This window comes from Vipera berus, assembly GCF_964194415.1.
Source record: "Vipera berus genome assembly, chromosome: 6".
Lineage (NCBI taxonomy): Eukaryota > Metazoa > Chordata > Lepidosauria > Squamata > Viperidae > Vipera > Vipera berus.
In genome coordinates, this window is record NC_138208.1 from 2,115,146 (window position 1) to 2,130,145 (window position 15,000).

The 15,000-nt window shown below is 43.6% G+C and overlaps 1 protein-coding gene across 1 annotated transcript in view; it reads left to right on the top strand.

Annotated features, from left to right (window-relative positions):
• VWF (von Willebrand factor) overlaps positions 1-15,000 on the top strand; it is a 141,675-nt gene that overhangs the window by 24,212 nt on the left and 102,463 nt on the right. The window contains exons 10-13 of the mRNA XM_081331929.1: positions 1,261-1,264; positions 2,430-2,565; positions 5,763-5,863; positions 14,146-14,341. Of these exons, the coding sequence (XP_081188055.1) occupies positions 1,261-1,264; positions 2,430-2,565; positions 5,763-5,863; positions 14,146-14,341 (437 nt within the window). The remainder of the gene's footprint in view (positions 1-1,260; positions 1,265-2,429; positions 2,566-5,762; positions 5,864-14,145; positions 14,342-15,000) is intronic.

The following is a 15,000-nucleotide window of genomic DNA, read 5'->3' on the forward strand; positions in this document are numbered from 1 at the left end:
CACCCGCAACTTCTGGTGGCAAGCTGTTCCACCAACTAATTAAGATTAGATTTACTCAGCAGCAGCTCAGCTCTTTTACTTCACTGTGAAACAAAGTTATGGCATTGACTACAGTAGCTCGTTAATAAATGTCATTGCTTTTGGAAAACGAGCTTAGTCACAAAGCGGGTTGCAATTTTACAAATCTGGTCGCTCCTGGATGTTTTACAGTCCAGACAGTAGCTAAGCGGACTAATCATGCAGTGTGACCATTGTTTGAAAACATCTGGACAGCAGCTGATTGGGGCTACTGCCATATTCCCATCTGCAAATGGGCTGTTTCCCTTTTAACATGTGTTACACCGAAGTATGCGTTCAATTTAGGCTGTGTCTTTCCACGTTCTTCCCCCTCACCGTGCCACGTTGTCGAGGCTGCCAGCAAAACCTAAATTCAAAATAAGAGGATAAATTAAAGTTCCCTTTGACCGATTTGCATTGGAAGCAGAGATCACCGATAGAGAACCACCATTTGTCCAAAATGGTATATAGAGTATATATAGGGGTTTGGGACTAGAAGATCTCCTTCCGACTCTGTTGTTATTCTGTAATATGGAGAAGGCCCGACTGAAGCCAGGTTTTGAGTTTTTGTTATAAGGATGGAGCAGACTGGGGAAGAGAGTAATTCCCTCAGGGTCCAAAACCAAGAGTGACAGGTGGTGTTTCTTCCAAGATGAGTTAATACCTGTAGACAGAATCTTGCCAAATTGAGGACGCTACAACACAGGTCTTCTAACTTGGCCCTTTTATGACTGGTGGACTTCAACTCCCAGAATTCCTCAGCCAGGCACGCTGGCTGAGGAATTCTGGGAATTGAAGTCCACAAGCAGGGGTCTTCTAACTTGGCCCTTTTATGACTGGTGGACTTCAACTCCCAGAATTCCTCAGCCAGGCACGCTGGCTGAGGAACTCTGAGAGTTGAAGTCCACAAGCAGGGGTCTTCTAACTTGGCCTTTATTTGACTGGTGGACTTCAACTCCCAGAATTCCTCAGCCAGGCATGCTGGCTGAGGAATTCTGGGAGCTGAAGTCCACCAGTCATAAAAGGGCCAGGTTTGAAGACCCCTGGTCTACAATATGCTCTGTAGATGATTAGGAAAGAGCTGTCCCTGTCTTCTTTCTCTCACCCATGATATCTGAACTGAGTTGCTTCTTACTCCTCTGGGCTGCAACCCCTCCCTCCTGTAATCCCACCTCCTTACCACCTCCCATCAAAAATTCCCAGGAAAGTACCTGCAGCTGAAAATCCTTCTCCACAAACCTGAAACCAAGAGCATTTTTAACAAGACATCCTTTGGGCAACTTAATGCTTGGGGCAAATTCACGTTGAGGTGGGCAGCTCCTAAACTCTTTAGGGTGTAGAAACTCAAGCCAGTTGCACCTGGAAGGAGGCAGCAGCTGGGACTGATCTTAAAAATGGGTGGTGGTGGTGGGGAGAAATGCCCAATCTATCTGAAGCATATGTGTACATTTTTCTGGTCTTGGGAACATTGAGCATGCCTGTTATCTGATCATTTCTTTGTTCTACTGTCTGCATCTACAAATCTACTCTGTGGACTATTGGGAAGGAGCTGTCTTCAGCCTCTTTCTCTCACACAAAATGTCTGGGTTGAGTTGTCTCTTACTCCTCTAGAATGCAGCCCATCCCTCCTGAGGATCCACGTCCTCACCTCATTCATCATACTGATCTTCATAGTGATATAGATTTTAAGACAGATGAGAGAGAGAGAGAGAGAGAGAGAGAGAGAGAGAGAGAGAGAGAGAGAGAAAAGGAGAGAGAGAGACAAAGAGAAGGAGAGGGAGAGAGAGGGAGAGAGAGACAGAAACAGAGAAAAAGAGAGATACACAGAGAGACAGAGAAAAAAAGAGAGAGAAAGACACACACAGAGAGACAGAGAGACAGACAGAGAGGGAGAGAGAGAAAGAGAGAAAGAGAGAAAGAGAGAAAGAGAGAGAGAGAGAGAAAGAGAGACAGAGAAAGAGAGAGAGAGAGAGAGAGAGAGAGAGAGAGAAAGAGAGAAAGAGAGAGAGAGAGAGAGAAAGAGAGACAGAGAAAGAGAGAAAGAGAGAGAGAGAGGGAGAGGGGGAGAGAGAGAGAGAGAGAGAAAGAGAGAGACACACAGAGAAAGAAAGAGACAGAGAGAGAAAGAGAGAGAGAGACAGAAACAGAGAAAAAGAGAGATACACACACAGAGAGAAAGAGAGACAGAGAAAGAGAGAGAGAAAGAGAGAGAGAGTCAGAGACATAGAGAGAGAGAGAAAGAGAGAGACAGAAAGAGAGAGAGAGAGAGAGAGAGAGAGAGAGAGAAAGAGAGAGAGATTGAGATTCCATTCCTGCCGCTGAACTACCGAAGCTACATCTAAACTGAAATGTCCTTCTCCCTGTCTCTCCAGTGTGCTGATGACCGTGATGCGGTGTGCACCCGCTCAGTCTCCGTGCAGCTCCAAGAGGAGAACCTCACTATCAAACTGAAACACGGCGGAGGTGTTTCTGTGAATGGCCAAGATGTTCAGATTCCCTTCATACTAAGTGCGTAGCCTTCTTGCTCATGTCATCATCTTCTGCCTCTGCAGGAGGAAGGCCTCCAGCTCCCGGGGCGGGGAACGATGGCTCCTTTCATGACTTGTGGACTTCAACTCCCAGAATCCTTGAGCCAGCTCAGGAATTCTGGGAGTTGAAGTCCACAAATCATAAAAGGGTCATAGTTCCCTCACGCTGGCTGAGGGATTCTGGGAGTTGAAGTCCACCAGTCATAAAAGGGTCATAGTTCCCTCACCCTGGCTGAGGAATTCTGGGAGTTGAAGTCCACCAGTCATAAAAGGGTCATAGTTCCCTCATGCTGGATGAGGAATGCTGGGAGTTGAATTCCACAAGTCATAAAAGGGTCATCGTTCCCTCACACTGGCTGAGGAATTCTGGGAGTTGAAGTCCACCAGTCATGAAAGGGTCATAGTTCCCTCACCCTGGCTGAGGGATTCTGGCAGTTGAAGTCCACAACTCCTCAAAGGGCCAAGTTGGAAACCCCCTGGGCTAGTCTGTTTCCCTCATCTGTGTTCCCCAGGATCTGGGGCACAATTGGAAACCTACAGCAGAAAGCGAAATGGATGCATCCTTGGCTTAGGAAAAAGGTTTAACTTTCAAGAGAGGCAGGGCGAAAGCAAACGCAGGGGAAATTGGACCTCCGCAAAAAAAACCACCCAGAAACAACAGATTTTAAGGAAACCGGTCATTTGCCTTGAGCATTTGAAAATCAATTTCCAGTAACCGCTAACTGCCGTGAAGAACTATGTGTTAGATCATATTCTATCCTGGAGGGGAAGCTGAAACATTTTGCTTTGTTTTCCACAACCAGTTGCTGTTTCTGGGGAAATTCAGGAAAAGAAAAATACGAGCGCGCTCCCTTCGGTTCCTTTGTCGTTGAACTGGAAGGGAGTTGTGAGTAAGGGTCACAACTGCTCCACCTCCATTTCCTTACCAGAAGGGAAGGGAGGATTGCCAAAGAACTGTGGGCGTTTTGACCTAACGTGGCTGTCTTAAGAGCTTGAGATGGCTTTCCGTAGATTGGTTCAATTTCAGACTGATTTAACCGTCATAGGTTGCTGCTGAGAATCACGCGAGTTGTCATGTGTTTTGCTGTGGTAACTTTTTTTTTTTTTTGGAATGAGAACAAAGTTATCTGTTCCGTTAGGGCCTTTAACTGTAGAGCACCTGGGTATTTTTTAACAGAATAACAGAGTGGGAAGGGACCTTGGAGGTCATCTAGTCCAACCCCCTGCTCAGGCAGGAGACCTTATATCATTTCAGACAAATGACTGTCCATCTCTTCTTAAAAACCTCCAGTGATTGAGCACCCACAACTTCTGAAGCCAAGTCATTCCATCAATTAATTGTTCTAACTGTGAGGAAATGCCTCCTTAGCTCTAGGTTGCTTCTCTCCTTGATGAGTTTCCATCCGTTGCTTCTTGTCCTGCCTTCAGGCTCTTTGGAGAATAGCTTGACTCCCTCTTCTTTGGGGCAGCCCCTCAAATATTGGAACACGGCTATCGCATCTTTAAAACATCTACACCTCCCTGCTGGCTAGCAAATAAGTGGACAGGCTTTGATCAGGACTGGGAAGGCTGCATATGTGGACACATGATATTTTATTTATTAGATTTACATCCTGCCTTTATTATTGTATAAGTAACTCAAGGCAACAAACATTGAGATTTTGGCAAAAGTGCAGAGAAGAGCAACTAAGATAACCCAAGGCCTGGAGACTAAAGCATACGAAGAACGGCTGCAGGACTTGGGTTTGGCTAGTCTAAAGGAAAGAAGAAACAGCGGAGACATGATAGCAATGTTTCAATATTTGAGGGGCTGCCACAAAGAAGAGGGGGTCAACCTATTCTCCAAAGCACCAGAAGGCAGAAAAAACAATGGTTGGAAACTGACCAAAGAGAGAAGCAACCTGGAATTAAGGAGAAACTTCCTAACAGGGAGGACAATCAACCAGTGGAACAGCTTGCCACCAGAAGTTGTGTCTCCTCCATCACTGGAGGTTTTCAAGAAGAGACTAGACAGTCACTTGTCTGAAAAGGTATAGGTTCTCCTGCTGGAGCAGGGGGCTGGACTAGAAGACCTCCAAGGTTCCCTTCCAACTCTATTCTCTCCATACTCTATACCGGAGGTCTTCCAACTTGGCCCTTTGATGACTTGTGGACTTCAACTCCCAGAATTGCTCAACCAGTGTGCCTGGCTGAGGAATTCTGGGAGTTGAAGTCCACGAGTCACAAAAGAGCCAAGTCGGAAGACCCCTGGGCTACGTTAAGTTAACTGAGCTTCATTTTTTACTCAAATGATCAAGCACTAGGTTTTGCTTGCACCCAGCATTGAAAAACCCCTGTGGGAGGGGGAAGCTCTGAAGCCTTTATTATTATTATTATTATTATTATTATTGTTATTATTATTATTATTATTATTATTATTATTATTATTATTATTAATTTTATTTATATACCGCCCTTCTCCCGAAGGACTCAGGGCGGTGAACAGGGCAATGCATGTTAAAAGACAAAATACAAAATACAAAAATTAAAAAAGATTAAACAGAATGCCCACAACTCTTACAATAAGTTAAAACACAATAAAAAAGTTAAAACACATTAATAAAACCCAACCCCATCCCATCAGGCCAGGCCAGCTTGTTCGAAGAGGTAAGTCTTTAGATCGCGCCGGAAGGAGCGGAGGCCGGGCGCCATCCGGAGCTCAACCGGAAGATGGTTCCATAAATCCGGAGTATTCCATAAATACTCCCCACCCCCTTATTAACTTTTTGCTTCTTGGAAAGAGAAATTATTATTATTATTTTTGGATGGTCTTTGTTTCTTTAGAAAGGGAGGAGCAGCATCAATTGACTTGATGCAGTTTCTGCTGTGATGACCTCCAGCTGCTGAATTTGCAGTAAAAAAGGGTTAAAGAAGGAACCTTAGCAGATGTTTAAAACAGGAGAAGCAATATATACATGCTTTATACAAGCAAAGGCACGTAGAACTCTTGCTGGTTTCTTAGGAGACTTCCAACGGAATTGCAGTTTTTTTTCCCTTCCTTTTTGTTGGAAGAATGAGCTTCCAGGGATCAAATGAGGTCAATCCTGGTTGCCTTTTTCACAGAAGGGGACCGAAGGGCTGATTGTCTGGAAGGGCCATTTGCTGAGTTGCTAATGGCCGTGCCCTTGTTTCTTCCAGATGCCCTGCACATCCAGCATACGGTGCTGCCAGCTGTTCGCCTCAGCTATAAGGAGAATATGCATCTGGACTGGGACGGGCTGGGAACCCTTGTAATGAAGGTAAGAGTTAACTTTTCCTTCTTTCTCCGTGTTTCCATTTTTTTTAAAAAAAGGAGAAAAGCCACACAATACAATAACAGAGTTGGAAGGGACCTTGGAGGTCATCTAGTCCAACCCCCTGCTCAGGCAGGAAACCCTGCACCATTTCAGACAAATGGCTGTCCAGTCTCTTCTGAAAAACTTCCAGTGTTGGAGCATCCACAGCTTCTGGAGGCAGGTGGTTCCACTGGTTCATTGTTCTCCCTGTCAGGAAATTTCTCCTTAGTTCAAGCTAGGTTACCTAACCGTGGCTTGTTGGAAAATCTGAGCATGGAGCAACGTCTGGCATTTAGACACTGGGTTCACACGTCAAAACTGTCATGTTTTGTTTCCCAAACATTTCTCTGTAAGAAAGTGTCTCAGCCTTGAGGACGCAACTTTGGGACCTTTGGCTGGGACCCAGTTGAGTCATTTCCCTGGAATTTCCTTGGACTAAAGTAAGGATGCAGTTAGCTGACAGGATAACCCTGAATGCACAAGGGTGTGTGTGTGTGTGTGAGAGAGAGAGAGAGAGAGAGAGAGAGAGAGAGAGAGAGAGAGAGAGAGAGAGAGAGAGAGAGAGAGAGAGAGAGAGAGAGAGAGAGAGAGTGTGTAGGGGTGGCTGGCATATTGATTTTTCTCCCTGGGCCGAGCTGAGGGAGGGTGGTGAGGTCAAGTCATACATGTATGATTCAGGATCTCGCCAAGAGGACTCCAGGTGGCAGCAAATTGACCTGTCTTGGGCACCATCTAGTAGCTCTCCTGATTTTGCAGCCCACCTCAGGGTCAATAAATGTCATTTAGACTTCAAAATTGCAATCCCTTTTATTACTATGTGGAGTAGGGGTCACTGGGGTTTTCCTTCTGGATAGACAGGATCCCTGCAAAATATTTACCACCTACCGCACTTCATCCAGAAAGTCTTTTTTCTTTGCTGTGGGAGGGAAAAACAACAACAACCTATTCTCTATGTTTAAATTCAAAAGGTCAGTCTCTGGTAAATTGCTCTAGGTAGCAGGTTTAGATCCTCCATAGCTCTTCCTACAATGTTTTGCTTGATAATTAATATACTACTCTTCTAAGGAGAAACTTCCTGACAGTGAGGACAATCAACCAGTGGAACAGCTTGCCACCAGAAATCGTGGGCGTTCCATCACTGGAGGTTTTTAGGAAGAGACTAGACAGTCACTTGTCTGAAATGGTGTAGGTTCTCCTGCTTGAGCAGGGGGGTGGACTAGAAGACCTCCAAGGTCCCTTCCAGCTTCTACTCTACTCTACTCTACTCTACTCTACTCTACTCTACTCTACTCTACTCTACTCTACTCTACTCTACTCTACTCTACTCTACTCTACTCTACTCTACTCTTCAGAGCCCGGAACTTAAGATTCTGCATTGCACGGTGTAAGGTTTGATTTTTCCTTGAGACAGCCCATGTAAGACACATGGGTGTAATTCCCATTGATTTCAGTGGAACCTACTTCTGGGTACACCGACATAGATGGTGAAATCCCATTTCTTCTCTACAAGGTAGATTCCAGATTTTAACCTGAACATAAAACAGTGGCAGTAATAAAATTAGCCTTTGAGCTTGATTCTTGGGCTAGCAGACCATGTGCTATTGGCTCCTGTCTGTTCCATGTTTATAATAAAATAAGAGTTGGAAGGAACGTTTGAGGCCTTCTAGCCCAACTCCCTGCTCAAGTAGGAGATTCTATACCATTTCAGAAAAAAGAAAAGATTGTCCAGTCTCTTTTTAAAAACCTCCGGTGATGGAGCACCCACATTGTCTGAAGGCAACTTGTTCCACTGTTTAATTGTTCTCGCTTTCAGGAAATTGCCCCTTAGTTCTGGGTTGCTTCTCTCCTTGATCAGTTTCCATCCATTGTTTCCTGTCCTCAAGTACTTTGGAGAACAGGTTGACACCCCCCCCACTCTTCTTTGTGGCAGCTACTCAGATATTGCAACAGTGCTATCATCTCTCCTCTAGTCCTTCGCTACAGTAGACTACTACACATCCCTAATTCCTGCAACCGTTCTTTGTACGTTTTAGCCGCCAGCCCCCTGATCATCTTTGTTGCTCTTCTCTGCACTCTTTCCAGAGTCTCAACATCTTTTACGTATCATGGTGACCAAAACTGGACGCAGTATTCCAGGTGTGGTCTTAGGGTTTCATGTGATCTTGTTTCTATCCCACTGTCAATGCAGCCTAGGATTGTGCTGGCTTTTTTTATGCATGACTAAGATGAAAATTCAGATCTTTCGTTGTAAAAAAAACAAAAGCTTCCTTGTTTTGTACAGTTTTGTTTATTATTGAAGACAAAAGTTCTTCAGGTACAAAAAACAATTCCGTGTTAATCCTCAGGCCCTCTAAGAGACAGGAAATAAATTTAGTTGAAAGTTGGGAGTGCATGGAATAAGGTCATGTTAAATTGTCCCTTTTCCCATCTACCACCATAAATTGGATGCATAAAGCAAGTTCCTAGGCTGAAATATCTCAAGAGCTGGGAAGATGTCAAATGTTTATTTCTTTTTTCAAAAGACGAAGACTTACTGTTGACTTCACGAAACCATCTACGTAGGGTTTTTTTTGGCAATCCCACCTAAGTGCTTTCTTGTTCTATCCCTGAATTATTATTATTTTTTGCTGGTTTTCTAACCAAGGACTAATGAAATGTCCAAAATGACTTAATTTTTATACTTGGATAAGATTGATTAGTAGAATTCCTGATTTTTAAAAACAAACAAACATGGAAGTGCTGGTATAGAAATGTTTGTATGACATGTTGAACCTAAATAAATCGATCCCATCTTGCCTTACGTTTGGGCAACTCCAGGAAGTTTGGTTAGGCATAGAATAGTGTACGAGCTTAGAATGTTGAGTTTAGAATTTCTTAAACCATGGTTAAGAGTTTCACGTGGATACAGCCTTTGACAGCATTTCTCACTCTGTACATGTTCTTTTCAGTCATTGCAGAAAACATGGAGTTGTGGGTGAGGAATGAGGTAAAAGAATAACTGGCAAGATGGGTGTTATGCTATATTGTATAGCGTGCACTTATATAACAGAATAACAGAATTGGAAGGGACCTTGGAGGTCTTCTAGTCCAGCCCTCTGCACAAGCTGGAAACTCTACACCATTCTGGACAAATGCCCAATCTCTTCTTAAAAGCTTTCAGTGTTGGAGCACCCACATCTTCTGGAGGCAACTTCTGTTATATTGGTTAATTGTTCTGTCAGGAAGTTTCTCCTTAATTCCAGGTTGCTTCTCTCCTTGGTTAGTTTCCATCCGTGGCTTCTTGTCCTGCCTTTGGGCACTTTGGAGAATAGCTTGACTCCCTCTTCTTTTGGGCAGCCCCTGAGATACTGGAAGACTGCTATCCTGTCCCCCCTGGTCCTTCTCTTCATTAAGCTAGACATGTCCAATTTCTGCAGCTGCTCTTCGTAATACATATATAAGGTACATAATTATAACTTTAAATAAAAGTAACACATTTTTTTCTGCAAGAAACCAATAAACTCTGTGGGTGAATTCTAACGTTTCATCATTGCAGAAAAGACTAGCCAGGACGTAAGACTTGGGGAATCTCAAGCAGACTGCTTTTTTAGCATCGCTAAAACTTCAATAGCAACTGCTTTTCCTGGAGTACATTATACTTCACGATTCCTGCATGTAGATTTGTCTCATTAAAGAAGGCCAAATAATAGTGAAATTCTACACTGTCCTCTCTCTCTCTCTCTCTCTCTCTCTCTCTCTCTCTCTCTCTCTCTCTCTCTCTCTCTCTCTCTCTCTCTCTCTCTCTCTCTCTCTCTCTCTCTCTCTCTCTCTCTCTCTCTCTCTTTATATTTTCTTTCCATGAAATTATGAGTAAAAGATTCTTGTTTACATCATTTCCTGTTCCAATTTGCTCTTAAAGGTCACTTTGTTTTCTTGTCTGATGGCTTTTTTCCTTGATTTCAAAAGATGATGATCCGTGCTAATTGTTATTACATTAAAATAGATGGGGTTTTTTTGGGGGGGCGTTAACCTTGATCAGGAACTTCTCTGTGGGTTTGCAGAATTGGGAGGACTCTCTTTTCAAGGCAAGGAAGAATTTCCTCAGATTCGAATCGCTGTCAGGACCAGTTGCAGAATTAGAAACAAACTGGCCAACTCCGAAAGGATCTGTGCCACATTTGGCCCATTTTGCAGAGCTAAATAAACAATTTGAACTTGAGGGGGAAGCCAGGGCAAATTGTAGAGGCACATCAAAAACCTTGCAATGCGTGGTTTTCTAGTTTGCAGATGTGTGGTTATTATCCCCAAATAATCAAGATCACATGAAGTATTATTACCTCTTTATAAAGCCCTAGTGAGGCCACACCTGGAATACTGCAGCCAGTTTTGGTCACCCTATCACAAAAAAGATGTTGAGAGTTTGGAAAAAAAATCAGAGAAGAGCAACTAAGACGATCCAAGGCCTGGAGACCAAAACATACAAAGAACGGCTACGTTCTTTCCCATGCATCATCTAATTTTCCCCTGGGGTTTTTTCCCCCACCCCAAATGCTTCTGTTTCTTCACCATTGGTGGATGGTTGCTTTGGAGGATGAAAAAATAATTTAGGACCAGGGCACAACAGGAGGCAGTGCCAAACAGGTTAGACAATTGGGGGAAGTGAGTCATTCCCAATGAACACAGCAGACATATTTATGACAAATGTTGCATAATCTGAGTTTCCTGCTACGTTCTCAAACAATGGCATCTTTTCCCTCCATGCCCTTCCCAACCTTCGATGGTCAGCCACCGTTTTCAACAAATACACTGAAATATACATTGGAAAATATTATAAAAAAATAGAGAAGTTCCTAAAAATCCCAGAAATCCCTTTTTCCCCCTCTCCAATTACAGCATTATTTAATATGCCCCCGTCTCCCTTTTCTCACAGTTGATAACCGTGATATATTTAGTATTAATATCAAAACAGTAACTCTTTTGTAGAAACTATTCTTTTTTTTAAAAAATCTTTAAATTTGCCTGGAGCTTTTATCTGCATAGAAGTAAATCTGTCTAAACTGAGTAGAGTTTTATAATACATAAGCTTAAAGGAATGAAGCAAATTAAGCTTATATAAGCTTAAAGGAATGAAGCAAATTAAGCTTATAATATATAAGCTTAAAGGAATGAGCAGTCTTTTGCACATTTACTCAGTAGGGAGACTCGTTGAGTTCAGTGGAAGCTGCTCCCTGATAATTAATGGACGGCATTGCGTCTTTTATCTGACTTTGGAATAGCCTAAGCCCAGCGTCATGGAACTGGGTGCAAGCCATTGAAGTCTTGAAAAGCAGGTTGGTTCATTTGAATCTAAGGCTGTTGAGGAGACAGCGATAAAGATCCCCCAAATTTCTCCCGCTTTGGAGGATCACACTGTTGGGAAGCACCCAGCCTGGGTGGGAGGAGGGATCAAGTGCAGACATAGCCTAGAGTCGCTGAGCCACTACAAAATAACTAGGACTGACTCTTAAGTTCCTTGAAACCTTATCTAATTGTTCCCAAGTGAAAGCTACCAGCCTATAATAGAGTTTCCTTTATTACAGGCAGAACATAATAAAGGAGTTAGCTTGGACTCTGCACACATGGGTCTGGTTGTTTGTGCTTCACACACACACACACACACACACACACACACCTCAAACCGAAATGAAGAGCGAAACCGGAAGAGAACTGCATACTAGCAATAAATAAATAAAAACCAGAAGCTTCTCACTTTCAATAAAACACTTTAATTGGAAAAGCTGTTACCAGACTCCACCTAAATCAATTAGAGATATCCTTTAAGTGTTGTTGTTAGTTGCGAAGTCGTGTCCGACCCATCGCGACCCTATGGACAATGTTCCTCCAGGCCTTCCTGTCCTCTACCATTATTTTATTTATTTATTTATTTAATTTAATTTCTATACCGCCCTTTTCCCAGAGGACTCAGGGTGGTGTACAGGGCAATGAAATGCAATAAAAATACAATATACAAAAATTAAAATGAGAATTAAATCTTCTGGAGTCCATCTAAGCTCACGCCTACTGCTTCAATGACTCCATCCAGCCACCTCATTCTCTGTCCTTTAAGTAGCCAGCACTAAAATATACAGTTAGTTCTTGACGTAGCAGCCACATCTGGACCCAAAATTTTGGTTGCTAAGCGAGATAGCAGTTAAGCAAGTTTTGCCCCATCTTATGACCGTTAGGCGAATCGCTGCAGTTGATAAGTTAGTAACCTGGCTGGGAAGTGGATCCGGTTTCCCCCCCCATTGACTTTGCTTGTCGGAAGGTCGCAAAAGGGGATTGCGTGAATCCCCCCCCCGGGGTGCCGCAACCGTCCTACGTATGAGTCAGTTGCCCAGCATCTCAATTTTGATCCTGTGACCCTGGGGAATGCTGCAGTGGTAGTAAGGGTGGTTCTAAGTGCCGTTCTAAGTTTGAACCATGACTAAATTTATTTAATTCCATTTATATATCCCGCCCTTCTCCGAAGACTCAGGGCGGCTTACAAGCTTAGCAGTAGCCTTCATTCTATGTATATGCCTGCTTATTAGGGCTTTCACACACACACACCCAAGCGGCATTATTACAAAGTCAGCTTATTGCCCCCAACAATCTGGGTCCTCATTTTACCTACCTCGGAAGGATGGAAGGCTGAGTCAACCTTGAGCCTGGTGGGACTCGAACCTGCACTAATTGCAGGCAGCTGGTGTTACTTAAGGAGGCATTAGCCCACTGCTCCACCAAGGCTTTACAAATGTAAATTTGTAAATGCAAGACTATGTGTGAAGAATTTTCCATTGTGGGGTGTAAGTGATCGATACAGGCTCAGTTAAGACCAACTGCTGTGGGCAAAATATAAATCCTTCCGTGAGACTTTTTTTTTTTTGGGAACTTTTATCCCCAAAGAAGAAGATCCTGAATTTAAGATACTCCACCCCCATCACCTCCATGGCATAAGCAGACAGGAAAAACCTGCGTTTCTACTCTCATATTTTCAGTAACTGCGGAGTTTTAGAAGTAAATAATGAGGCTGTGTGTGTGGTTTTGCTTTTTAGCAAATCCCCTGCAAAGTCGCGTGCTTCACAGAGAGGCGAACACAGAGCTGGGGTAACGATGAGTTTATTCAGAACAGAACGAACTGGGGAAACAGGGAAACCTGGCGTCTATTTGTACCTGCCCAGGTGGATGGCATCCAATCAGTTCAAACCTGGGCTTCCTGCCAGTGCAGGTGACAATGGGTGTGGATCCTGGCTCCCCACCAGGCTGACCATGCCTGGGGCTGTCAACAGCTTAACTCATTAGGCTTATCCTGTGTGAGCAGTTATCGCCCGGAGCTGTCCAACCCCTCTGTTGATCTGCACCATCAGCCTCCTGCTGTGCTGTCCTTTGTGTATGCTGGGAGGCATACATTGCATCCCTAACTGCTTGTTGGGTCCAAACAATTGGGGAAGGTCCCAGAAGGCACCCTGAACATGGGAAGACTTTTTTTTTGTGGCGGTGTTTGTGTTTCACAATGTTTTTTTTTCTCTCTGTCCCTCTTTCACCAAAACAATCACCATTTTAGGGGCTTGTAGAAAATTCACTTTTTCTTCCATCTGGGATTTCCCGGAATGAATGCGAGAGGCATGTGTTTTCACTCTTCCCCCATTCCCTTTTTTAAAAAAATTAAGAATTAGGGAATGTACATCTGTTTTAATTATGAGCCTCTTAAAGAGATCTTTTGGTGTAAGAAGCCGTCTGTAAGCACAAGTGCTCCTCGGACTTACAACCGTCCCCTTAGTGACGGTTCAAAGTTAACGACGGCACTGGGAAAAAAGGTTTTTCACACTTAACGACCGTTGCAGCCTTCCCCCGTGGTCACGTGATCAAAAGTCAGATGCTGGGCAACTGACTCATATTTACGTGATCCCCTTTTTGCTGCCGTCTGACAAGCAAAGCCAATGGGGGAAAGCCAGATCCACTTAACAACCGTGTTTCTCGCTTAACAGCTTCAATGATTCCACTCAACAACTGTGGAAAGAAAGTTCATAAAATGGAGCAAAATTCACTTAAACAATGTTTCACTTAACGACTGTTGTAAGACAAACGCTACCTAGATGTCAAATAAATGCGATTATTAACCCCAGGCATGTTTAGTGGACGTTTCCAGTTGTGTACAACTATTTTATTTTTTCGTTCGTTTTCTTTTTCAAACTCCTGCGAAGAAAAATAAGCTTTTCCCCCCTTCCCCCCCCCCTTTGTTCTAGTTATCTTCAGAATACACGGAACAGACCTGTGGTCTGTGTGGCAACTACAACGGCAACCAAGGAGATGATTTTCTCACTCCTTCTGGGCTGGTGGAAACCCTTGTGGAGGACTTTGGAAATTCTTGGAAGCTGAAGGGGGACTGTGAAGATCTGCAAAAACAAGACAGCAATTCCTGTAGCCTCAATCCCCGTTTAGGTAGGCGTGCTTGCCACAGAGCCCTTGTGGGCTGTGACGAAAAATAGCAGGGTCTTATTTTAATCCAGCAGAGAGTTTTGCGCACGTTAAAGGCAGACACAATTCTCCCGATGCACCTTTGAGGGACAAGAGTCCACGCCGCTCCGTGCATTAAATCAGGATTCTGGTTTATGCGCTGGATTGTCGCTTTTAGCACGGCCCAAGCGGGACGTGATTAAATGCATAATACCCACTTTTTGCATTAGAACGAGTTTTGTTATTCTCTTGGCCCAACCTTCTTCTTTTTTTTTTCCTGGCTGGGCCCACTTTTGGAATGTTGCTTTGGCAGGCTACCCAAGGCTACACACACAACAAAAAGGTGAAAGGTTATTTCTTACCTCTCCCCAGTGCATACCGTTAAAAAAAATACTTAAAAAGAGATTTCCTGATTTGGTTTCTCTGCCTGCATCTCTCTGCCCCGTGCTCTTCAATATTTTCACCAATGATTTGGACAAGGGGATAGATGGGGAACTCATCAAATTTGCAGATGACACCAAACTGGCAGGAATAGCCAACACTCCAGACGACAGGCTTAAAATACAGAAGGGCGCTATCTAAAAAAATGGAACTCAATGTTGAAAAAAAGAAAGGTCCTACATTTAGGCAAGAAAAACCAAATG